Consider the following 26,065-nt stretch of genomic DNA (forward strand, 5'->3'; position numbering starts at 1 on the left):
GTGACCACAGCGGCTGACATTTGAACGAGAGACGACTTGTTATTGGCTTTCCTGTTTTTCATGCACCCGCTAAATGTCAGGAGGACTATTTTTAAGGCGTCCCATTCGGCATATTCCTGCAGGTGTTGTGTTTCTTTGCGTCCGGGATGCCACGCACTTATCCTTGTTTGCTGCGTCACGGCCACTTCTGTTTGTGTCAGGAAGAAACCAGTGGGGTGGTGGTGGTGGTGGGGGAGGAGGAGGAAGAGGCGGAAGGGAGTGGGGAAGCTCTTCCAAAATCGCACTTGCTCTTGGTTGGGATGACGCCGAGAGTCAGAAAGGAAGGTTTATGGTTTATAGAGAACTTATACAAGGGCGGCTCGGGCAAGGCACGCGGATGGGGTGACGGCCAAATTGGGTGAGGATAACAACAGACGGTAGCAGCCAAAGCTCGGAGCGGGGGACGCGATGCCATTGAGGGCACGTCCGGCATGGAGATGGAATGACGAATTCGGTTCGTTTGCAGGCGCTCAATGCATTGTTGCATATCATGGCCAGGACGGATGGCAATGGCTTGTGCCGGAGGCCTTCATCAAGCAGTGGATTGATTATGTCCGACGACAGACGATGTTAAAGTTACCCACTGTGGATGTAACAATTCATACTATCGCCCCCACGGCGGTGGGATGAATTGTCACAAAAAACGATGTGGTGATTTTATTGAAGAATTTAATTTTCTTTCTTTTGTTTTGTACGGTTCTATAACGTAGGTACTTGTGAGTCTCATTTGTATCGCCCTGTCTCCCACTGTCTCGTCTGCACTTTGTTTACGTCTCGTACGATCCGCCTGTTTCATTGTGTATTGTGCGCTATTTCGTATCGTCCTCGTCTCAGTCTGTGCCATTATCCTAAATGGGCATTTGCATACAATCTGCATAAATTGTAACCTAATACATCCTCACACGTGACTCTGCCGCTTATGAGCGTAATAATCAACTTCAACTGACAAATCAATGCATTACACGTGCCTATTAACTACAGTCATTCAAACAATATTCACTTATTTTAAAATAGATTTTAAATAGATGTTGAATGCAAGGCTTGATGAATGAAATTACAAATTGGGTTCAAAGGTCTCATGTTAGCTTCAAATTGAAAATTACTATTGTATATGGGTAGCCATTATCTTCGTGCAATCTTGTCACTGCTCTATTCTCGTGTTATATAATTCATAGACAAACATCATTATGGGGAGGAGTGTCATGATCGGTGGTTAGCGCACAACGCAATGAACTGTGAACCCGGCAACCTGAATTCGATTCCCAGCCATGGCTTCCTTCAGTGGTGAATGCAGCTATGCTCACCTGTCCTGACCTGCCTCGCCCCCCTTCAACCCTGGCTGGCCAGCAGTGGTGAAGTATGGTCTGCCTCGCCCCCCTTCAACCCTGGCTGGCCAGCAATGGTGAAGTATGGTCAAGCCATCACGGCCAACATGGCATGAGGGGAGACCTTCGTCCTGCAGTGAATTGACAAAGGGGCTGTACCATTACTAGACCTTTTTGTAGTAGTAGTAGACAATTAGGCTTTGCCATGTGCAAAGATGGGTGCGCGCAAAAATAAATCATTGGCCGGTAACAATGTTCATCGCGCACTTTCAGATGCGCTCCTGCGGCCGTCTGGAACGCTCTTCCTTCCAATAGTAGGAAGCCACTGGAGATATGCACTTTTAAATCTAGGCTGAAAACTCATTTCTTTAGAACAGTGTTTTGTGTTCAGTTTATTGTCAATCCCCCGCAACTCTGATTCGCGCAGGGGGCTATGTATGGTGCGAAAGAAATTCTACATGCATCTATATACTTTTGACTTACGACGCTAAATAGTCATAGACTTCATTGCCCAAAGGATACCCTTGTACATTTCAGCAATTTCCAAGATTAGACGTTAATGTGTCAAAGCAATAGCTATACTTGTGATCGGTCTGGAGTGTCTAGAACCAGAGTGCTTCTTATGCCTGTGGAGTGTGAGTTGCACCGTCTCACACACACACACACGGCACTAATTGTCTTCAACAATGACTCCCGTTGATCATTTGCTGCTGATATAATAACAATAACCATTCGGCAATCAGGCGGCCACCACGTGGGTGCATCTGCCGAAGAAGCCTCTTGGAACTCCGATGCTGCTCCGGTGCTCATGGCTGTCTTTCCCACGGCAGAAATCTGCGGCGCGTGGACACACACAACAAGAAAGTTATCGAATATATCTATCGTATCTACATCATTAGATTTCCTTTGCCAGTACCAAAATATAATAATAGGGTTTTTCCCCTTTTTTGTGGCAACAAAACTGAAACCTTTTTACATTAACCACAATACTTGAGGTCACAATGCAAACAAAAAAAGAAAGCCGTCTCTGGTGTGGACCAATCAATTTCAAGGACAATGCATATTTTATCAGAGTGTGGTTTTTGTTTGCATTTTTACCACAAGTATTGTGGTTAATGCACACATGATACCTCGTAAAACGGTTTCAGTTTTGTTGCCAGAAAAAAGGGGAAAATCCCTATTAATATATTTATCGTAATTGCGTTTTATCTGTTCTCTTTGCACGTAGAGGTAAACTATGTGGGCTGTTGTGTTTTGTTTTGTTTTTGCTCGGAGTCAAGTATCATGATGATGTCTTCCAACTTCCAAAACGCCTGGCCAGTGCCTAAAGAGGAGGTGGCTGTCTCGCAGTGGTGCGCGTGAGAAGTCTCATACATGCAGGGCTGCCCCTTGACCAGTTTTAGCCTACTGGCAATGCATCGGTGGACGAAGGCTGTCCCATGCTGTGTCGGTCGTGGGGGTTGTTTGACCATACTTCACCATGCCGGTTATTGAAGGGAGAAGATCGGGGGGGGGGGGGGGAGATACCACTTACCATGGCCGGGAATATAATTCGTGTTTCCGAGTTGACGTTGCGCTAACTACTGCACCGCCACCCCTTCCCACCATAACGGTGTTGGTACACCTACACATTTAATTGAGAATCTGTCACAGTCTAAACTAATGCATAGTTCATTAGAACGATGCTCGTGGAGGGGTATATCTTCTAAACCGCATCGCCACGCAAAAAACAAAAGCAAGTCCCTGTTTGACCCTACATGTCTCTTGTCGATAAATTAGACTGATGCGCCATTGATAAACAAACCACAGCATTAGACAACAACAAAAACAACAACAAAAACTATGCTTGGAATTTTTTTTTTTAATTGACCGCATCATTGCGATTGATGAAATATAATAACTGAATTAAATCATTATTATTTGTGCCTCGTACTGCTGTTTGTTTGCACCATGCTTTGCGATGGCTACACCAGAGTCTGCCAAAACGTGCGGCGTGGAAACGCTCTTAAGAGGCCACGCGTCCCCCGCTGGGAAATTGTCGCGAAAGCTGCCCGGACTTTCCGGTGAAGTATGGTTCTAACCACGTGACAAAAACTTCAACGAGCGGTGCAGCCCCCCCCCCCCCCCCCACAGCGTAGTGGGGTGGGTGCAGTGCCGGATGGCCCTCGTAGCAAAAGTAGCTACACATTTGTAGTAGCTACGGGCCCCGCACTTTCAATGGCCCCGCGCTAAATGCTTTCAAGCTATCAATTCCGGTTCAGTGATTCTGCACTTGCTCTATTACTATAGTACTATACCGCCTTCAACTTTTATGAACGACTGGGTGTTTAAGGTTAGCGATTTGTCGTATTATCTGGCTGTGTAGCAAATAAAAAAAATACAATTTACTATGCAAGTTAAATATTTTGTGTTTTAATATTTACGTGTTTTTTTTTCGTATTTAGGGCCCCTTTATAACATATGCTACAGGCCCCGCACTAGCTTAATCCGGCACTGTTTGGGTGTGCTGGAGGGAGCTGACCCCCTCCCCACCTCACCTTGCTGAAGGGATCAGCCCCTCCCCCCCTTTGACTTAACTTTCAGAGTCAAGTCATTTGTATGCATGCATGTTGAGCTTCTTTCGCACCGTACGTAGCCAACCGTGATAATCGGAGGTTGTATATTTGACACGTGTATATATTTGATACACAAACTGCTCATGGGTTTCAGCAATGAAGTGCTCTGGGTAATGAGACATGAATAAATCAACCGTAGCTCTGTGTCGCACAAACGCTAAGTACAAGTTTCACTCAAACCAGCAGCATTTGTCTAAGCATGTAAACTCTTGCTTTCATGCGTCTGGGGCTCATCAGCGTAGTGTAACTGTCACACGTGCTCGACAAATGCTGCTGGTTTATCGGATACGCATAAAGAATTGGCAATTATTCATCCAATTTATTCCACAGCATCTCAAAGTTAACTACGATTACACGTGCAATATAAAACATCCGGGTTCGACGTGGAAGAAAGAGAGCGCAGACATTATCCACGGCTCGGGGAGACGAGCAGCACAGGGGGAGACGGTGACCTGGGCACCACAGACCATCAAGCACGATTCACAGGGGGGAGGTGTCTGTGGAATACACGGCTTGTCATTGGCGAGGAGTGGCCTCTCCCTCTCTCTCGCTCTCTCTCTCTCTCGACATCACGGTGATGTCGACGCCACCAGAAATAACAATCGCAACGGAAATCGCAAAGTGCTCTGCTGCGGCGGCACATTCGGTGTGGAGGGCACCGATTTGCCTCGTACGCATCTCGCACGCAAAATGCACAGCGCCCGTCGGGGGTCTGCCGTCTTGCCCGCAAGCCTCGCTCACGCAACATCTCTCCCCGTAAAGCGTCGAAGCGAAACAAATAAATGGGGCCCGAGACGTCGCGTCACGACGGTGTTTGCCTTCGGCAAAGTTTCTTCCGAAACGACGCGGGGGAATTTTTGTTTGTTTGTTGCGTGTTCAGCACAAATTCACTCTACCTCTCCGTCACACTTCTGACTCACGTGTGACCCTGCACGGTTGCATACTTATTTATTTTCATTTCAATATCTTATTGACAATGAGGGGGGGGGGGAGGGGGGTGCGAATAAATGACGAAAGAATGCGGCCGCACGTGGGTGGCGTACAGCGTCGGTTTGGTGGGGCTCTCTCTCGGTGGCCTGGCCTCATTAGCATCACGTAGCAAAGGTCTCCGAGTTTCTCATCAGGAACTCTCATTATTCTCACATCTCACCCATTCGAATGTGCACGATTAAAAGACTGCGCGCGTATTGCGGTTCGCGTGTCGTGCTCGTTAGGGGGCATCGTTGCGTCGATTTTTTTTTGACAAAGGCATTCAATTTGTACCGTTGCTTTTCATAATATACATTCAGTTTCATTTATTAGGTATAACCCTGTGAGCCATGCGGCTCTTGACTCGGGTGCAACCGCAACAAAAAAAACACGAACAAGAAAACATCTTAAAGTGACCGCACGCAACAGAAAAATCCAGGAAAAATCAGCAAAGTCTTCCAGAAAAAAACACCGTATTTCAACGCTGTGTGCAAAAATCCCAGTGGGATGCAAGTCAAACAACAACAACAACCATAAGACAATGTAGATTAAAGTTATCAGGCTAACTCTGTATTACAACAAACAAACATGGCTAAACCAAAACGTTTTCAAAATCACCAAAATAAAGCTATAAAAACAATGTAACAGTGATCATAGGAATTTGTTGCGGTTGCACCCATACATGCACGTATGTGCGTATGTACGCATATATGCAGGGCTTAATTTCAGCTGGACCTGCCGCTGAATGTGCCGTGTGGCGAGCAACTTGGAGACGCCCCGCTAAAATAATTGTCGATGGCATTACTGTGCATGAAAAACGGCATTTTAATTCAAAGCCCCTGCACGTGTCCCACCAAATCCTCCCTCCCCTGGTCCACCTTCTCCAACAAAGTCTGATTTGCTTCGACATTAATGCTGAAGCCGTACAGATATCTCAGTGGGGCAATCTACAAGGCTTAATTTCGGCTGGAACTGTCCGGGGCTGAGCTGCAGAAAATATATTTCCCTGCCACCTACCCCCTCCCCCACCCTCTGCTGTTGTGAACCGAGGGGTGGGGGTCTATGAGAAATATTCCATGATAATTTTAATCTCCTATAATGAAATATTTAAAATATATATGCACACAAAAAATGTTCGCGTTAATTTCATTCACAATTCCAACCCGTCTTGTAGACGCTGAAAGTCCAGACTGTTTTATTGATTTCTCCAAGTGATTTGTTGAAAATTGCGCAGAGTGGACAAAAGCCCTGCTGTGACCTCTCAATTTGCCCCCCAACACATTCGGTTTTGTTTTCCCCCTCTGTGGGGAGTGGCACGGTGTGAAAAATCGAGTTCTCACCACGTGCGCTCGCGTGTCCGTGTTTTCCTTTCGCTCGCAGGGTGCCTGCCCTGCCTGTTAAGAATCTGGGTGGCTCTGGCCCAATAAATCCAGCCTTGGCGGGTGAGTGTTCTCATAACAGAATGATCGTCATTTTTACAGATGTTTAATGGGACATTTGTCTTATCGTGTGCGTGCAGGTGTCGGTGTGTATGAGTGTGTATATTTGAGGGCTGCTGCCATGGTATAATGTGTTACCGCATTGAACTTGCAATGCAGAGGTCGCCACTTTAATTCGATCGGTTTAAGTAATGGTGCACTTTTCCTAACCCCCCCCCCTCTCCCCCGACTGCCTCTATTCACCCAGCGCTATAAATGGGTAAGCCACAGCCAGTCAATAGACATGTCGGGTGTGGTGTGGTAAACAGTCGGTGCCCCCCACCCCACCCCGCCTCTTCCCTAGTGGGTGGTCAACGTCAAAAAAATCATCTTTAGAAAGGCCGCGTGAATGTCCCCCTCCAGCGGAGACCCGTCTGCCGTCGGTGGATTGAAAAAAACGGGGCCATTTGCCTGTACACACATACCTGCAAACTTGAACCTCGCCGGCTCACCTCGTAAACGGCTTCGCCCTTTTAGGTGAAAAAAAAAAACCTACACGGCGCAAATAAACAATGACGTGGTCCGATGAGAGGCGTAAATACGAAAAAAATCGAAGCCTTCTCCATCTGGAAGAGATCATTAACATCCCCAATTAACGCGGCGATAACGGCCCGCGCGAAGGACGTTTACTGTAGGCGTCGTGGGAATGTGCGTGGGAGCGTACAAGTTCAGCTTTCTACAGCCCGCTTTCACATCTATGCACGAGCTACGAGCTCGTGGTCGCGTGAGCATTGCGCGAATGTCGCCGATGCCCAAGCTGCCAGGTGCTTGCACACCCCGTGGCGCTGGAGTGGTGTTCAGAAGCATCGCGGTAAAAAAATAATAATAACTTGGCTTTCGGTTCATCGATGTGTGCATGTTGAACTTCATGGTCGAGGTTTACCGGGGTCAGATCGCGTAAATACAAAATGTGTCGTTAAACCCTGCCACCGCCCGACACAGCCAATTGGTAAGGTTTGTGAAGTAGACAAACCATGCCAATTCGTTACCAGTTCAGCAACACCGGCGTGTTGGAAAGTAAAAGCCACAACATTTACAATTCGAGTACAGTGTTTCGCCAGTAATTACAACCAGCATCATCAGGCAACAGACCAGAGTTGTGCATAAATCCTCCTCCCGTTTTCTTCGCACTTTACGTTGCCAACCGTGCTAATCGGAGGTGCGCGGGAAGGACAACAAACCAAGCATCGACCTTTCGGGCATCATCGTCACCATTATCAGAATCCAACCGGGGTGGAGCCTGGGTAGTGCTTTGGATGGGTGACCACCCCACGCAAAAAAAAATCCAAATGAAGAAGGCATTGCGAGCAGCAGAGCATGGTGGTGGTGTTGTAAAATTGTCATCAGAAGTGGTTAATCCATTCATTTGTGGATGAACGTGTCGCAAAACTGCTACCATCATCTTTCTTGATATTCAGCTTTTTTTTACTCCAGTTATTGAATGGTTGTTGTCATCTTCGTCGTCGTCATTTTGAGCCATGGTTACTCCGCTGCTGGATAAAGGACTCTCCAAGCACGCTGCCATCTCTCGTTGTCCTGCCACGCAAAGGGTCTCATTCACAAGTCATTAATTTTCGATTTAAAGCTTTCGTGACTGCAATGATTCATCTTCTTTGGTTATTTCGGTAAAGTCACGTAGAATGAGAATAAAATAATAAATTGATAAAATAAAATAACACAATAATATTCTCACGACGTTTCGGCCACAACAGAAGGCCGCTTGTGTTGTGGCCGAAACGTCGTGAGAATATTATTGTGTTATTTTATTTTATCAATTTATTATTTTATTCTCATTCTACGTGACTTTACCGAAAGAACCAAAGAAGAAGTCATTAATTGTCTGGGGTCTCTGAAATATAAACCGCGAATGTGAGCAGCACGTGACGTACGCTGCTCCATGTAATGATTCGCTCCCTCTACGATTCTATTCATTGTCACGATTCGGATGTTTATTTCACAAGAGGTGAATCCTCGATTAATTATTTTCCTGCCCATGCTGTGCAAGTACACTCTGAAGCAGCATATATCTAAAGTCACATCGCCACTGCCATCATCAGTCATCATCTACCCACTGCTGGATAAAGGCCTTCCCAAGCCGTCGCCATCTCGCCAACAGCCAACAGTCTTGCCGATGCAACAGTTTGTCTAGCACCTGGCACACGAACTGATTTCATCGATCCATCTCCCCGGTAGGGGCCATCATCATAATCGCTTTAAGATTGTTTTCTTGTTCATGTTTTTTGTTTGTTGAGGTTGCACCCGATTCAAGAGCCGAATGGCTCACAGGGCAATACCAAATAAATAAACCATGAACTATGATCATCATCTTCCCTATTCTAGGGAAGATGATGATCAGTGATGGAGAATAATGATGGAGTGGCAGCCAATAGGAGGGAGAACGTGCCTGAGAGGTTTACCCACCACCGTGGAGATGGAGTGCTGAGATAAGCGGACATTGCAAGAGCCAGATGGATCGTTCCATCTGACGGACCTGTTCGTGATGGCAACGGCTTGCTAGGGCGGTGGGGTTGCGGGGGGTGGGTGGGTGATGCCTTCCAGCGCTGACGGCTTTGAGTATCAACGCTGTTTTCTCGCGCGGCCCGGGTGTGTGCGGGGTGGTGGTGGTGGCGGTGGGGTGTGTGGGTGGTGGTGGCGGTGGGGTGTGTACGCCTCTGGCGCAGGCATCACGGGCATCTTGATGTGCGCTGCCGGCCTGCCGGTGTTCCTGACGCGAGCGCCCAAGCCCGTGCTGCACCCGCCCTCGGTCAGCAAGGGGGAGCTGCGCGCCGTGCCCGGCGTCTCGGGCTCCTGCCGCAAAATCAAGAAGAAGCACGCGCGCAAGGGTGAGGCCACGCCCACTCACGCGCCACGCCCACTCACGCGCCACGCCCACTCACGCGCCACGCCCACTCACGCGCCACGCCCACTCACGCGCCCACGCCCACTCACGCGAACGAGCTGCGCGTAAAAGTGGCGGTGGTGTCACGGGTGCGCCGAACCCACAGATCTCGGCAGCCGCCTAAGGGGCCCGTCCATAAATGACGTCACGCACCTAGGGGGAGAGGGGGGGGGGTCAGACATTTGTGACGATGCGTGACGAGGGGGGGGGGTGAGAAATGTGACGTCACATCAAAATGCGCAACTTTTTAAATATAGACAACACGTTCTACTTAATTAAATAGACTTTTTTTATAAATGTTTTCTCCTACAAAATCAGAGTGCAGCGCCACGTTAAAAACGCACTACAATGACGATAGTTTAAAGCGATTTGAAGCATGTTTTATTTTATTTTTTTTGGGGGGGGTAGGGGCAGAGCTTTGTGACGTCATATTTGAGGGGTGGGTCTGACTTTTTGTGACGCCGTGTGACGAGGGGGGGGGTCAAAAATCGTCCAAAATCGCGTGACGTCATTTATGGACGGCCCCTAAGCGCGAGCGGCGGCAGACTGGACGTTTGGGGGGGGGGGGGGTGTGGGCGCTGAGCCCTTACGGGGAAGACAAAGACGGCCGGGCAGCCACGGCGTTGTCCACCCACCCTCTGGTATCCCGTGCCAGCCTTGCTAGGTGCTCGCAAACAGCACTCGCCCCAAAAGGCGGCTTAAGGGTACACGGGGTGTGCTTTATCTTTGCACGCGAGTGGCTCCTGAGTGTGTTTACATTCCCTAGGGCGTGCTCACGATTTGTCTGTCAGGGTGTGTACATTAGCGGGTGTATGCTACTGCACAGGAACGGTGAAAACAATAAACTTTCACTGAACTTTTGTCCTTATTCGCACGCGCAAGTGAGAGGTTGACCCGCGAGCCTAAGGCCACTCTGTTACAATACGATAAAATGTGGGTTTTATTTAACGTGCAAATGAAACCACGCCACAAGACGCCCGAATGGAAACGGTGGTCGCCGTTATTTTTAATAGAGGCAGCCGGTCGCAGGCAGAGAGGGGGGGGGGGGGGAAATAATAAAGGTCTTGTGCCTGTGCCTGAGCGGTGGCAGGGGAGTCCGCAGGTCGCACGGCTTGGGGAAGGGAATTCTGAACGTTCAAATGGCCGTCGTGAATGGCGTGCGTGATAATATATCTGCGTGCGTACGCGGCTGCATAAATGTCGGCAAAACTTGAAAAAAACAACACGCACATTTCCGACTCCGTTGTTGGGTGCGATAAGTGGGCGTGATAAGAATTCGCCGCCGCCTTCTCCAAAAATTCAGGGTTGCAATTCAGGGATCACTTTTCTTTTTGGTTTTCCCGGTTTCTTTTTTGACCACCTAGATTTTGTTGATCTATCATTTTTCGCCGGTCTCCTTGGCAAACCTTCGTTATCTCCACTGGCCTAACCGTGAACTCTCTGACTCTCTGTGTGTGTGCATGTGTGTGAGCACGCCGTGCTTTCTCAAAGACGTCGGCGACCGTGACCCAACATTTACCTCCTGTCCACGTATCGTTTGCGTGTCATTTGCGTCGATCGAAACGCATCAATTCCCACGCGCGCAATTCAACGCCGCGTGCCGTGAGCCTTCTTTTTTTAAATGTTTGAATCGGCGAATGGATGCGTCGTTTTTATTCCACCCGCGATCAGTTTTAAAAAGCGGCACGTCGCCTTTCGCCGATGGGCGACGCCGCGCCGAGACAAAGAGATTGGCCGAGTCAAGCCCACCGTGTGGTCGATGCCGATGTTGGATTGTGGGATGAATTCTTATTTTTTTGGTCTCACCCGCAGAGACGGAGGCTATTCGGCTAGCACTTGCGTGCGCCTACCACCTTTGGTCTCCGCAAAGATCCCACGTAGTCGCGTCCTGTGAAGGCGATCCTCGCTACACGTTGACGCGAGACCGGCGTTTGCCAACGCTAATTGACGGCGCTCAATTAGCGCCGGGCCAACGATTGCGACCAACGGTTCCATCCACGTGCCCTGACGTTGGCATCTTTACTGGGATGGTACAAAAGTAAATACTACGATTAGAATGATGAATACAGCTATACCTTCACATCCATACCATAGATATTTGTGACGTTGGGTGCGTGAAGCAGGCGTGGCCTCCCACCGTCACCCCTACCACTTGATGTGAGGACGATTGGGTTGTACGCATGACGCAATGCATCTGCTGTAAGTAAAATTATATTAACATTTTCAATAATTTCCGAAGGCAAAATTACATTCCGTCACGAGTGAAAATGTAGTGCATGGAATGGCTGTGCTGTGTGAATGTATTTGTATTGTGTTCTGTGTGTATGGGGAGCGATATTGTTGCTGTTTGCGGTTAAGACACTGCACTATGAACTCAGCAACCAGAATTCAATTCCAAGCCATGGATAATTTAAAAAAATCAAGTGGCAAGTAGTAACTCCACCCATTTTGGCTCTCCTGTGGGCCAAATCAGTCTTAAATGAATGCCTCAAGTTGTACGTAAAACATCGGCGCAGAGGAGACAAAGGCGGATGCACGTGGCGCCGGCGTTTACAGATCTTGCGCCTACAATTTGTCGAACAATCTACGAGGCTATGCGGGGAATCTGTCTTTGTGGGTGTGTACGAGCCGTCGGGAGTATCGCCACACTGTGGTTCGTGTTGTCGCGTAGGAGGTCGGAGCCCAGAAGAGGTCGTGAAGAAATACCTGCAAAAGTTGAAGAACCCTCCGGATGAGGTGACTGTGAGGCACACGAAACATATTTCTCTTTTCCACTGTGTCACCGGGCCGTTCCAGGACTGCGTTGAGCCAGCCTGGAACAGCTCCGGTAACGCCAGGTTGTTTTTCCACCGCATAAGCCGAGCTGTGCCGCTGACGTCACCATGCATTGGGCGAAATGGAGACGCGTTAAGATGTAGATGGCGTGGTGACGCTGTGCCCTGACGGTTTTTCTGACTGGTCATCACGTGCAGTGCATGTATAAATTAGCCCCGCCCCTGGCCCTGCTTGGCACCAAGCCGGACTCAGATGTCGACGGTATCGCAGCTTGGGTCGGACTCAGCAAGGCAAACGGTAGCAGAAGGCCGCCGGTACCGTGAGAGCCGCCCACCGGCACGGCTCAGATGTGCCAGTGGAAAAAAAGAGAAGTACCTCGCGCCAGTTCATGAAAGCCAAACTTGACGGTCGCCGCCAATCGTGGCACCGGCGCTCCCGCGTCGTGGTGTCGCCGAACACACGTGCGACGGTGACCCCTGACCCCTCCTCTTCCCCCCCCCCCCCCGCCCCACTCCCACTCCTGCTAACCCCGCGCGTCCCAGGACTGCACCATCTGCATGGAGCGGCTGAACGTGCCGTCGGGCTACGACGGGATGTGCAGCCACGGCAGCGTCAAGTCGGAGGCGGTGGGCCGCTTGGGGAAGTGCGGCCACGCGTTCCACGCGCTCTGCATGCTCGCCATGTACGCCAATGGCAACAAGGTGAGGAGTGCGGAGAGAGTGCTCTCCGTCGCCGCGGGCACTAACAAAGGAGCATAAATCATCACGCGAGCTCCAGTCATCCTCGCTAGCGGTGGCGCTTTTCGGATGCGCTTCTGCGGCTGTCTGGAACGCTCTTCCTTCCGATATTGGGAAGCCACTGGAGCCGTGCACTTTTAAATAATCTACATTTAAAACGCATTTCTTTAGAACTGCTTTTTGTGTTTAGGTTGTTCTTCGCCCACACCTCCGATGAGCACGTTTGGCTACATATAGTGCGAAAGAAGTTCAACATTCATACCTACAGTACCCACCGCCACCACTGGGCTCTCTGAAAATGGAAAAGTATAAAAACTAAACTATTTTAATTTAATTAGGTAAGGCCCACTGAGATTTAAAGCTCGTTTTCAGGCGCGGCCTGGCCACAAATGAGAGCCCAACAAAGTGGCTTATTGCGTGGAAATTCATCGCAGTCAAATACTCTGAACGCATGTTGATAAAAAAAAATGTGGAAAGAAAAACCGGAGGACCCGGAGAAAAATCATTGACAGGATCGAAACCACGACCTGCTGCATACCAGGCGAGCGATTTAACAACGCGCTGCATGTGAAGAATGTGAAGAATGTTTGCAGGTGAGACGGAAAGTGTGTTGCCGCTCACTGCCTTGATTAGCTCCGAGGATGTAGCCCTGGATTCAAGGCAAAATCTGCCATAATTCAAATACCTCACCTGGAGAATTCCACGATGGAACGGCTCGTTTGTGAGGCTGTTTACGGTGTTGATCGACCTACACGTAGCAAACACATATAACGAAACGATAACACGCATTTTTTTAAAAATCTACAACTTATACGGCACGCACTTACACTGTGAATTCGTTTGTCACGTGTGTAGCAAACGCCACCAGGCTCGATTACTGAAAAAATTGCCATTTCCGAATGTTAAGCTTTCTTGTTTTTCAGAGACATACTCGTTCATGACGGCGATGGGCAAAGTGTATTATGGCAAATCGCCTGATGAAGCTGGTTGTAATCACCAGCGAAACGCCGTACTCAATTGTAAATGCTGTGAGTTTACTCGCCATCAAACGGATGTGCTGAAGCAATAGCCAATTGGCAAGTTGTGCTCACGTGACAAACCTTCCTAATTGGCTGTGTCGGGTGGTGGTGGTGGTGGTGGTTTAACAACACGTATATTTTCCCGCGATCTGAAATAATTCATATTCTTGGTTCTTTCGGTAAAGTCACGTAGATAGAAAAGAAAAATAACAAAATTAAATAAAAATGACAAATTTAAAATAAAAATGAATTGAAAATAATAAAAGCAAAAAAAACCCCACGACGTTTCAATCGCAACACAAGCGGCCTTCTTTCGGCGTGACTTTACCGAAAGAACCAAGCACATGAACAATATTGTTCGCGAAAGCCCCACGCGTTTAAATTGCATCCCCCCCCCCTCCCCACCTCCCCTGCGGTTTATGCACCCGCAAACCGAACACGCGTGCTCTGATCCGCAACTCGCGAGTCACGGAGCAACGAGGGCCGAGGCCGCGTTTGTTCCCCCACTGCGACAGGACGGCAGCCTGCAGTGCCCGACGTGCAAGACGATCTACGGCGAGAAGACGGGCACGCAGCCGCCGGGCAAGATGGAGTATCACGTCATCCCGTACTCGCTGCCCGGATACTCCGACTGCAAGACGATCCGCATCATCTACGACATCCCACCCGGCATGCAGGTTCGTGAGCGGCGCAGCACGCATCAACGCCGCCTCCCACGCGTCCCCGGTTAGCATCTGACCGGAGCGCGCTCGTCGTCATCGTCGTTAACCGCTGGATGGTCTTCCCCCAAAGCCGTTGCCATCTCTCACGATCTCACAATACAAACGATCCATCACCTCGCCTCTGAAACGCGAGGTGATTTCGTCACTCCCACCTCCACGGTGGTGGATTTTCTTCTTTGGGAATATGTCCCCCCCCCCGCCCCGCCCCGGCTGCCATTCCGTTTGTGAGTCTCGACCACCCGCCGCAATCCTTTCTCGACGATGCGTCCTGCCCAATCCCAGGACTGAACCATTCTTGTTTCCTCCCGCAAGTCAAATCGCACTGAATGAGCACCCAATACAGAATATAAACATCGGCAGTGTGGTTACGGTGGTGGCCGGGCATGTGCCACTGGCCACGCCCACTCCCCCTGCGCTCTTGCAACTTTCATAGGCGCCAGCTAACAGCACTTTACCCCAACAGTATGATAAAGGCTGCACGGGGATATTTGTCTTTGTGCGTGTTTGCCTGTGTGTACGTGCGCGAGCCTTGGACGCTTCACGTGGCCTCACAGCGCATCTAACCTGGCACAATTGCTGTGGCGACATCACCGCCACTTAAGTGGCGAATGTCACCGTCGTCGCTGCGAATGCGCATTCGCAGTGAAAGCGTTTGTCGTTGTGCGAAGCAGGGCAGTGCGAGTGCTGATCGCGCGAGCGACCCTGTTCACCCGCAGGGCCCCGAGCACCCCAACCCCGGGAAGAAGTTCACGGCTCGCGGGTTCCCTCGCCACTGCTACCTGCCCGACAATGAGACGGGCCGCAAGGTGAGGAGTCGCCCCCGCTCTCTCTCTCTCTCTCTCCCTCCCTCTCTCCCTCGGCTCCTCGTGACTGCATTTTACGGGACCCTAAATATGAAGGTGAATTGCGAACGACGGCCGCTTTGGCGTTGTTAGTGTCGCCGCGCTACTTCGCATAACGTCGTTACCCTATGATTGTGTATTTACGCTCGATTAATATTAAAGGGGCGTGATTTTGGTGGGGTTGTTTTAGTCTTTTTTTTTAGGTGGTTATCTGGCTCGGCGAATCGGAACGCTGTCAGTTTAACACGTTGGCTTTCGCGACCGATATTATCCGTAATAAAGGAGGTTTTTCCGGGGTTAAATCACGTAAATATAAATGTTGTCCTTAAACCCGCCAGCACCCGGCACAGCCGATTAGTAAGGTTTGTCATGTAAAACAAACAGTGCCAAAACGTTACTACTACAGCACTCGAGTACGACGTTTCGCCAGTGATTACAACCAGCATCACCACAACTCTGGCTGTCGCCTAATTATGCCAGTTGGAATTATTACCAGCGAAACGTAACCGCACTCGACACTGTAAATGTTGTGGGTTTTACTCTCTAACACATAACCGGTGTGTGCTGAACTAATAAAAAATTGGCATGTTTTGTTTAAGTGACAAACCTCACTCGTCGGCTGTGTCGGGTGGTGGCAGGTTTCACGGCACAATTATATTAACGCGATCTAACCGAAAAAAAGCTCTATTATGGAACACTGTACCAGGACCGTAAACTTCGGTTTGAGCCTGGTTTCCGGCTGCCCTTGGTTAAACTGGGTTTTTATCCGAGTGTAGCGAGTTGACGGGTCTCAGCGACCATTAATTGACTGCATTAAATAAAACCCAGTGTGTTCAATCAATTTGCCAAAATCCCTAACTCTGAATAAATTAAAAGAAAATCCAGTTTGACTGCCAAGCGATGAAGCGCCATGCCAGGAAGTTCGTTGCCCCCCCCCCTCCTCTATGGTGTGTGCCGGATAAGGATTCAACTGAAGGGATCTCAGAAAGAGATTCTATGATATCTCATTCCATGGACCGTTTTCTCACGGGGCGATTTGCTCTGCAAGAGCCATGGGTGGAGCGGCACTTTGGTCCCTCACGAGGTGACAACATTCGAAATAAAATAAGAAAATAAACATTGGGTGGAAGAGACGAAACGATCAATACTTATCTTTTCAAAAGTAAATGTTTTTACTTGTTTGAGCGATGCAATGGAGCCTTGTAAATGACTCGTTTTACTTCAGCAGGATGCTGTGTGGCGCTTTATTACTAAAGTGGATTTTATTTTCCCCTGCAGAGAGATATCGCTGTGTCTCAGCGGGCTCCTAAATGTGTACAGCCTACAGCCAGATCTGCTGCACATAATAATAGCCAATAACATGTAGACGCTTAATGTAAATCTACAGCGTGTTTGACGAGGACCTCGCTGTGCCATGTGAGCCGTGACTGGTTCTTACCATACTTCATTTTTATCTTACCAGGTAAGGCCCACTGAGCTAGCTTCACAACGTGGCTTATCACGTGGGAATGTATAGCGGCCAAATGCTCGTAAAACGCGTGACGTTCACTATAAGTGCGGCGGAAAGGAGCCGGAGAAAAATCCACGCGACCACGGGGAGAGAGATCACCGCAAACTCCAAATATACAGCAGCAGCAGCAGGCGTCAGGGTCGGGATCGAACCCGTGACCTCCTGCACACCAGCCGAGGTAGTTAACATCTCCTGGCCACCGTGGCGCTCCACGTCGGTCATTGTGGCCTGGCAATCGCAGACGTGGACACCGTAGAAGTACATTGCAGCAACGTTTGTCTACCGACCACCCACCAAGTAGTTCCCTCCGCCATTTGAAACCCCACTCCCTGGGGTTCATGCGACGCAGCTGTCGTGTGGGTTGTATCGCCTTTTGTTGTCTGACCTCAAAGTTCGACGTTTCGCTGCATGTCCCGAGAGACTCCTTCGGGAACTCTAATAAGGGAACTTAATCGAAAAAAAATCTCTATGCACCTGGAGCGGAAACGTCGGACATCGGAGAGCCCCGAGGTCCGATGAGATCGGAGCGCGTCGTTCCCCCGAGGGGTGCCGCTAACAGCGCGTCACGGGGCGGTGCGTCTCCCCCCCCCCACCACCACTGCCCCCCCCCCCCCTCCTCCGCAGGCGCTGAGGCTGCTGATCGTGGCGTGGGAGCGACGGCTCATCTTCACGGTGGGCACGTCGAGCACCACGGGCGAGTCGGACACCGTCGTGTGGAACGAGATCCACCACAAGACGGAGTTCGGCTCCAACGTGACAGGCCACGGATTCCCCGACCCCAACTACCTGGAGAACGTGCAGGCCGAGCTGGCCGCGCAGGGCGTCACCGAGGCCAGCCTCGTGGACTGAACCCACTGGGCCCACCGAGCCAGCGAAAAGGGGGGGTGGGGGGGGGGGTGGTGGTCGGAGCGCGGTGGTCCGGTTGGCGACGAGGGGAGGAGGGGGTTGGGGGTGCAGGGGGGGGGGAGGGGCGCGTCGCAACTCATGCGCTCGGGATGCCGGATGGCTCCTGTGGAACCGAAGGGTGCGGGGCGGGGGGTAAACGATGCTCTTCCGTGCACGAGCCTCTGCTCGAGCGCCTGTCGCGCGCCTCTTTTGTGCGCGCAGAGGATTGTCGCCCGTCGAGAATCCGCCCGCCAAAGCATTGCCCGCGCGGTGGAGGACGAGGAGGAGGAGGAGGAGAGCGAGCGAGCGTGATGGTTTCTCGCAAAGGAGGCCCGCATGTGCAGGCGTGGCACTGCGGGACCTCCCGCGTTGCGATGCGACATCTGGGACGCTATGCTCGCAGAAGCTGAAGTTTTTAAGATTATGATGTGCCATACTAACACAGTAAGTATTCGCCCGGGTAGGCTAAGGCCTCAAAATTTGCGTGTCCAGATACCTGATTTGAGCGTGTCAATTTTTTTCCCCGTCTGAGTTTGGCTTTCGTTATCGCGAGGTGACTATTTCTTTTTATCCCAGCTATATCTACAACATTATTGTAGCACAACGACAACAACTTGCATCTGCACTGCGCCCATATCGTAACAAATGTCTCCGTGCGCATTACAACACTACACTGCAAGATTACACCAATTCCGATCACGCTGTGGTGGTGGTCAATAAAAATAAACAAGGTACTTTATCCAGCGGTAGAGTTCATTAAAGATACTTTTCCAGATGGAGGGACATGGCAGTGAGATCCCCCTCCATCGACAGCGTGAACACCGCGCTCCGTGGCTTCTTCACCTCCGATTGGCACGGCGCGAAAGGGAGACGTTCCACCACACATCTGGGTAAAACGTCGTGCAGGAAACACGCGGACGAGCAGCGGATGCACGGTGGCTCTTGCCTTTTTTTTCGGTTGCTTTGCCCCGTAGCACCTGTGCATCTTGCCCGCGCGATGTAGAAAGTCCACCGAGCGTCTGTGCATCGGCAACGCGGGGGTTGTTTTGCACTCGTTTTGAAGAAGAAGAAGAAAAAAAGCAAAAAAAAAACATTCCGCATTCAGTTTTCCTTTTCTTTCCTTTGCTGTCACGTGACAATGTGTCGCGTAATAAAAAAAAATGACAAAAAAAACTTTTGGTGGAGGATAGAAATTCTGAGTTGGCGGAAGCTCTTAAAAATTAGACTTTTCTAAACGAGGAAAACTTAACGAAAAGATGATACTCGTACAGTATGCCGAAGCCTAACCCCTGTATATATTTTTGTTCTATGCTCTGTAATATATCTTTAAGAAATGTGACAATTTACACTTGTCTATCGGTATTATTTGACGTAGGTGCCAACAACTGTACAAGAGAGAGGGTCTGTGCAGTTTCCCCAGGAGGTTGTGCGTGATGCATCGTAAGCAAGTGTCCGCTCGTAGCCGGAACGTACAAGTTAAGACGGATACATTCAGGAATTGGTAAATGGTGGGAACACTGCAGAACACTTGACTCTCACTGGGCGGTCCGATTTAACACGCGCTTGTCTACGTACGATGCAAAAGAAGTTCAACATACATCATACATACGTACCATGCCCAAAAATGTTGCCATATTTATTCATGGCCAATCCATTGGTGCACCCCCCCCTGTCCTTCCCATTCCACTGTTTCACTCCAGCATTTAGCATCCATATACTAGTGCCAAAGTTTAAATGAATAAACTATTTTTAAATTATCGAACGTTCTTTAAACAAAAAACTAAGAAACATATATATATGGCTCACGGGAAGCGGTAAGCATTTGAAATCGCTGCGACGTAAAATATAAGAGTTTGAGGGCGGTGGGGGGGACGGAAACATTTCTTTTGAAGCTAATTAAAAATGCAGCTGACGTTTATTGAAATGCCCCTTCACCTACGTCCACGTGGAGTTTCACTTCGATTCCCCCGAGAACGTCACGTCCAGCGTCCACGCCGCTCCCTGATAACTTAGCGGCTAGATTATATTTCTTTGCATTTGACCTTTCTTTTTTGTATTTCAGGGATTGTTAACGTGCCAAGCGTCATTTGCTCAGATTTCATTCGAAGCCATGGCTCGCCACGCAGCATGAGTTTTAAGTGAAGCATTGCGAGTCTGGATGCATTCGCGTTAGCCATTCGCTGCCACGCGTGTCACGATGCGACGCACCGTGACACGCGTGGTGCGAGCCGCGGCGATGATCAGCGCTGCCCGCGAACCCCTTGCACATTAATCCGTGGGCCCCCACAGTGCCGAGGCGAAGTCTCCGCCGAGACATCGGGTCCCCCTCCCCCGGGCTGTTCGATGTGCACTACAGCAGCGGTGCCAGAGCTGGGGGGGGGGGTTCGTAGTTGATAGACGTACGACATGTAACACGCCCAAATCACGTCGATAGTGGGATTCAGCGGGAGGTCCTGTGGCCGTTGCAAAAAAAAAATCACTTGTGACAGCCTGTCAAAATTTAACTCGCACTGAGTAATATCGCTTAATTATACAGTGCAGCAAGACTTACTTTGATGGACTAGTGCACTGCCCTCGCCTGACTGACAAGGACAGACATCCTATAGCGATGTGGTTTCTTCCATCGATGAAAGCAAATTCTCGGCAGTTTTGTATTATTTTATCAACCCACACCTCCTGGAGTCACACGTCCACACGTTGCTCGCTCGCTTCTGGTCATGATACAACGTGTGAAAGACAATTGAGAAAAGGATATCCTTAGGACGAAATAGAGGCTTCCAAGGTCCGGGACGCGTTCGCTCGTTCTCTTCCCCGGGCATTCATGCCGCTGGCGTGTTAGCTCTCCCGCGCGAGATGGACGCCCCGATGCTGGGCATGTTGGGTGTTGTGAGACATAGGAAAGCAATTTTAACGCCATAATTACATCAGTCGAATGCATTGAGAGAATTTCCAAGAGGCAGGATGATTTTTTTTTCTTTTAAAAATCCAATTTTTATGCAGCAGATTGCATTTTTTTTGCCCCTCCCGCAATGGCAGTGATGTCCGGGTTTATTTATGTTCAGTCGGCGTGTGTGCGATTTTTGCTTTGCGCGCGAATGTTAAATGTACGCCGAAATCGGTGGCGATGGGGCTAGTGAGAAATGGCAGGCAAAATTTATGGTGTTTTCTTTTTGAATGAGACCAAAGGGGGTATGAACTCCCATTTAATTTCGCTTCTGATCAAGCAAGTCCGGTGTCGTTATTTTTACTTGGATGAAGCCTCCTGTTTCGATCGCCATCCTGCGTGTTGCCAGAGAGAATCTGCACGGCAATTTTCTGGAAGTTGTGGATTCCGGCATGCGGCGTTGCTTCTGGTGGTGGCGGCGGCGGCGGTGGTGGCTGTGATGCTCGCGTGCGGTCGGGGAAGCTATGGCACAGCGGCCAACGCAGCGTGCTGTCTACCCGGCGAGCTGTGTTCGATTCCAACCCGCGGTGACATCATTGGTGAACGATATCAGGACCAGTCCTGCCCCCCCCCCCCCCCCCACTTCAGGTGCAGTGCAAAAAACGTGAGCATCGGGGTAAGCAAATCATGCGGTGGGTAATGCTGGCCACAGCCATCCCTCCTGTGGTACTGCTCTGGCCTTAACAGATGCTCGCCAACGGCACCTGCCCCCAACAACCGCACCTCCGATGGCACGGTTGGCTATGTACGGTGGGAAAGAAGTTCAACGTGCATGCGTACAACTCTTAGAGAAGGCTGCACGTTGGCTCCATCGATGGTAGTGAGCGCAGCACTGTATTTACGAAACATGTCCACGTGGTGGCAGTGCTCACTAAGGGTTGAGGCTGGTTGCCAATAGTCATGAGGTCACTGACCTTTATTCCAGTTGAACACATTCTTCAATAACACTGTGGCTCTAAAAGGAGAACGTATATAATATGCGACGTTTCGGCCAGTGGTCCCTTCTTGGTTGCACAAAAATCTACTCTGCGCGTTTTATGGGCCATTGCCCAAAAAAAGTCGACCGTTATATATCCTGTGAAGGCCACAGTGTTATTGACGAATATGTTCAATGTCAATAAAGGTTACTGACCAATGTGCCTGTGCTCCGGTGTGTGTCCATCACTGGTCACTCGGGCAAGGCCAGTGCTGAGACGAGCCTCGTCAGAGTAGACTCCCCAAATTCGATGTCGATGGCGCAGTTGGCTTTGGGAAGCAATAGCTACCTTACGTTATCTATGCCATGTTTTGGCCGCATTAGGCAGGGCTCTGGAATCAAGTCAATGTGATAACGCCGGGCAGCAGATGCAGCCGTTGCAAAAGAATAAAGGATGAAAGGTTCACCGTTTTTGTTGCGTGGAAACTCGTTAAATCTGTTGCACGCTCTGTCTACCAGTGTGCGGTGATTATTATATTTTTTATGGTCGCTCGCCACCCCACCTGTTCTCCACCACACTGCTACACTTGCAACCCATGCCACTCTTAGCCATGCCGCTCTCAGCCCTGCCACTCTCAGCCCTGCCACTCTCAGTCATGGCACTTCCTGCCCTGCCACTCTCAGCCATGCCACTCTCATTCATGCCACTCTCAGCCCTGCCACTCTCACTAATGGCCCTAACACTATTGCCCCTTTAACCCCTGGCACTCTTGTCACCTGTGCCTCACCTGTGCCTCTCACCCTTGCCACTCTCAGCCCTGCCACTCTCATCCCTGCCACTCTCATCCCTGCCACTCTCATCCCTGCCACTCTCAGCCCTGCCACTCTCAGCCATGCCAATCTCATCCCTGCCACTCTCAGCCCTGCCAATCTCATCCCTGCCACTCTCAGCCATGCCACTCTCAGCCATGCCACTCTCATCCCTGCCACTCTCAGCCATGCCACTCTCAGCCCTGCCACTCTCAGCCATGCCACTCTCAGCCCTGCCACTCTCAGCCATGCCAATCTCATCCCTGCCACTCTCATCCCTGCCACTCTCAGCCATGTCACTCTCAGCCATGGCAATCTCATCCCTGCCACTCTCAGTCATGCCACTCTCATCCCTGCCACTCTCAGCCCTGCCACTCTCATCCCTGCCACTCTCAGCCCTGCCACTCTCAGCCCTGCCACTCTCAGCCCTGCCACTCTCATCCCTGCCACTCTCATCCCTGCCACTCTCATCCCTGCCACTCTCAGCCATGCCACTCTCAGCCCTGCCACTCTCATCCCTGCCACTCTCATCCCTGCCACGCTTACCCATGCCATTCACCCATTTCTCTCTCACCCATGGCTTTCTCAGTCCGGCCGCTCACCCCTGCTTCTCTCACCTGTGCATCTCAGCGTTCCTTAAACAATTCCGGCGAGTAGTCTTTGGGGAAAATACCGTTCAATAAAAGTAACGTGAAATAAAGTATAATGGATCTTTTTTTTGTTTATCCGCCAAGTGTGTCTTTGGCCCAAATTATTTCAGTTATTTTAAAATACCCATTTGATATTGACGTTGTTTAACTTTGTTTAACTATTGTTTTATGTGAATAAAAAAAACAGGATGCAAATGTCAGCTGTTGAAAAAAAAAGGAGGTGAGTATGTTGCATGGGTGATGCTCTTGGCAAACGGTTGTTTTTCGGCCAACACTTCCCTTATCTGGCATATTTTTTTTTAAATAAGCAGCGCGAGTGGCTGTTTATTTTTCGGACGAACGCACCACAAGAGATTAACACACGCAACTGCTGGGCTTAATTTCTCACTCGATGCTTTCTTACGCAACACTGCTCGAGCACAAGGTACGCCTCTGCATAATTATCCCACGTGATTGTACCACGCGTTTCGATGCTCATCCGAAGAGATGTATACAATATTGAGGGACAAAATTGAGGCGAGACGGATACGATTCGCCAACAATACTTTCCCCAACAGCGTGCCGGACTGTTCGACGGGCTGATGTTGTGCACGATCGCGCAAGAGATGCGGTGCAAGACTGTTTTGGAGGAACGGCGGCAGCATTTTTTTTTGTCCGAGTGCGAGGGGGAGAACAATTCCGCGTTGAACTGTTGTCACAATGAAGCTTCGAAGACGAACCCTGAACAAAAAACTCACACAAAAAGGTGAGCACTGTGGGGGGCGCTGGGCTCATTGGAGGTGGAGGGAGGGGGTGGGGTTTGCAAAAGTTATCCCACCCCTCTTTAGATGCAATAACTCCAAGAATATGGACAAGAGATGGAGATGTAGAGGAAATGAGCAGAGCGGGATGTAAATGAGACGGACGCGTGTGAATGTGTTCATTCTGATTATTCACCCGTATCGATAATCCGGCGACCCTTCAGCTGCTTGGGGGGGGGGGGGGGGGGCTCCTAAGCTCTTGCTTGGTTTGCTCCATGCCTTTAGTGGCAGCACAACGTCAGCCACGTGGCAAACCCCAGCCAACAACGGCCCCATACGTGAACAGGCGACGTCTCCGCTTCACAAGTCACCACCAAAACAACCAGACAAATATGTAGGCCCATTGACCATTTACCCTACCCCCAAGCCAATTTGTTTTCAGCTAAATATTTTCCAGCAGCGCTTACTCGAGCAGCGTCCCTGCCGCTGTGCGTAAATGGTTTTCACGCCAGCCTCGCAGCGCGGAGGTTCATCCGTTCGATTACGATGCCCTGGTGCTGCGGGTGAAATAGTGGGTGCAAGGGATGCTTAAATGCCACCACCGCCGCCTCTGGATATCCAGCATTACAAACGGGTTACCCACAGACGTTCGTCAATCGGCAGGTCGCGTGCGATTGGATACGGTGTGGTCGATTTTCCCGTCTCTTACAAATCGTCCGGACAGCGTTGACGAGGAGGCCAAATAGGCAAAACTAAATTTGCCCTCTAGATTTTCTCTCTTTGGTTCTTTCGTTAAAGTCACGTGACTTTTCGGTAAAGAGTAATTCATGCAGTCACGAAAGCTTCGAATCTACTCTCGATTCTCATTTTGCGTATGGTCACTGCGCGGAGCAAAATGCCAATGTCGAGGTCTGCTGCGCTACGAGAAGGGCTTCAATGTTGAGTTTAGTTGAGTTATTTGTCCGTTGAAAAAAGCGCAGGCTACAGTGGTTTAGTATGCGGTTGCATGGCCACAATCGTCCTCGTTGTCCTGTCTTTAATGATACATTTTATGAAGGAGGTGTGGCCATCGGCCTGTGAATGAACGCCTGACCATCGTTAACAAGTCCTCTCGATAAAGCCAAATAAAGCTCCTAGTCGGAGGCCCTTCCACCCGGCAGTGGTGAGAACAATTGCGGGACTGCTCCATTACGGTAATTGTTTTTAACATTTCATTGACTGGTTTTAACTTTTTGAGACCTTGTCAGCGTCGTGTGGCCTGATAACCAAAAGAGGACGGGCCGCCTGCTGCTCTAGATAGTGTTCGTGGCGCATGTATTGACAGCGCTGTGTCAAACTATGCCCGGCCCAATCTCGGTTTGTTTATTTTGATTTTTTTTTTCTGAACGAGCGCCGCTTTGATGCGAAGGGCCACCCGAATGGAGCGGACAGGCGGAACGGCCCCACGGAGCGCGCCTCCAAATGGGTTGCCCTGGCACCCGGTGTGTGTGTGTAGGTGTTATATCTGTTGGTGTGTGTGTGTGTGGAGCGGTAGTGTAGCTGTTAGCGCGCCGCGCTATGAGCCCGGCGACCCGAGGTCGATTCGCGCTCACGGCCAACACCAGTGACGATTATTTGAACTGCTCCTGGGCCTCCCCTAGGCCGACTCAGCCTCAAATGAGTACCTGGTGCGATGTGTCAACATCGCGACTAGGGTAGACAAAGGAGGCCGGGCGTGGTGTTGGCCACTCACCCCCTCGTGCGCTGTGCCGATCTTCATAGGTGTTCGCAAAGAGCACTTGCTCCAACATTGCGTTAAAGGCTATACGGGGGATCTTTGTTTTGTCTTTGTGAGCGTTTGTGTGAGCACGCGTGACTTTGTGTGAAGGAGCGTGCGTGCGTGCGTGCGCGTGATGGCAGCAGTCTCGTAGTGGTTGGCACACTACCCTACCAATCCCGCAGCCTGAGTTCGAGTCCCAGCCACGGGCAACAACCAGTGGCGAATATCTGCGCCGGTGATGGGACCTTCTCTAGCTTGACTCAGCATGGAAGGAGCACCTGGCGCCGGTGTGCAAACATCAGCATTGGAGAGACAAAGGCGGTCGGACATTGTGCTGACCAATAGCATGCATCCCCCTCCTGCGCCGTTCCGGCCTTCGCAGGTATTCGCAAACAGCACTCGCCCCAACAGCCTGCGTCAGCTACACGGGG

At 50.3% G+C, this 26,065-nt stretch overlaps 1 protein-coding gene across 2 annotated transcripts in view; it reads left to right on the forward strand.

Annotated features, from left to right (window-relative positions):
* DTX1 (deltex E3 ubiquitin ligase 1) overlaps nt 1–17,837 on the forward strand; it is a 100,916-nt gene extending 83,079 nt beyond the window's left edge. For both annotated transcript variants that reach the window (XM_032947225.2, XM_032947226.2), the window contains exons 4-10: nt 6,329–6,390; nt 9,108–9,269; nt 11,997–12,061; nt 12,643–12,801; nt 14,372–14,533; nt 15,295–15,384; nt 17,555–17,837. In XM_032947225.2, the coding sequence (XP_032803116.2) occupies nt 6,329–6,390; nt 9,108–9,269; nt 11,997–12,061; nt 12,643–12,801; nt 14,372–14,533; nt 15,295–15,384; nt 17,555–17,779 (925 nt within the window). In that variant the 3' untranslated portion in view covers nt 17,780–17,837. The remainder of the gene's footprint in view (nt 1–6,328; nt 6,391–9,107; nt 9,270–11,996; nt 12,062–12,642; nt 12,802–14,371; nt 14,534–15,294; nt 15,385–17,554) is intronic.
* The last annotated feature ends 8,228 nt before the right edge of the window (nt 17,838–26,065 follow it).

Source organism: Petromyzon marinus, chromosome 5 (genome assembly GCF_048934315.1).
Source record: "Petromyzon marinus isolate PM22_M1 ecotype Great Lakes invasive population chromosome 5, UKy_Petmar_22M1.pri1.0, whole genome shotgun sequence".
Classification (NCBI taxonomy): Eukaryota; Metazoa; Chordata; class Hyperoartia; order Petromyzontiformes; family Petromyzontidae; genus Petromyzon; species Petromyzon marinus.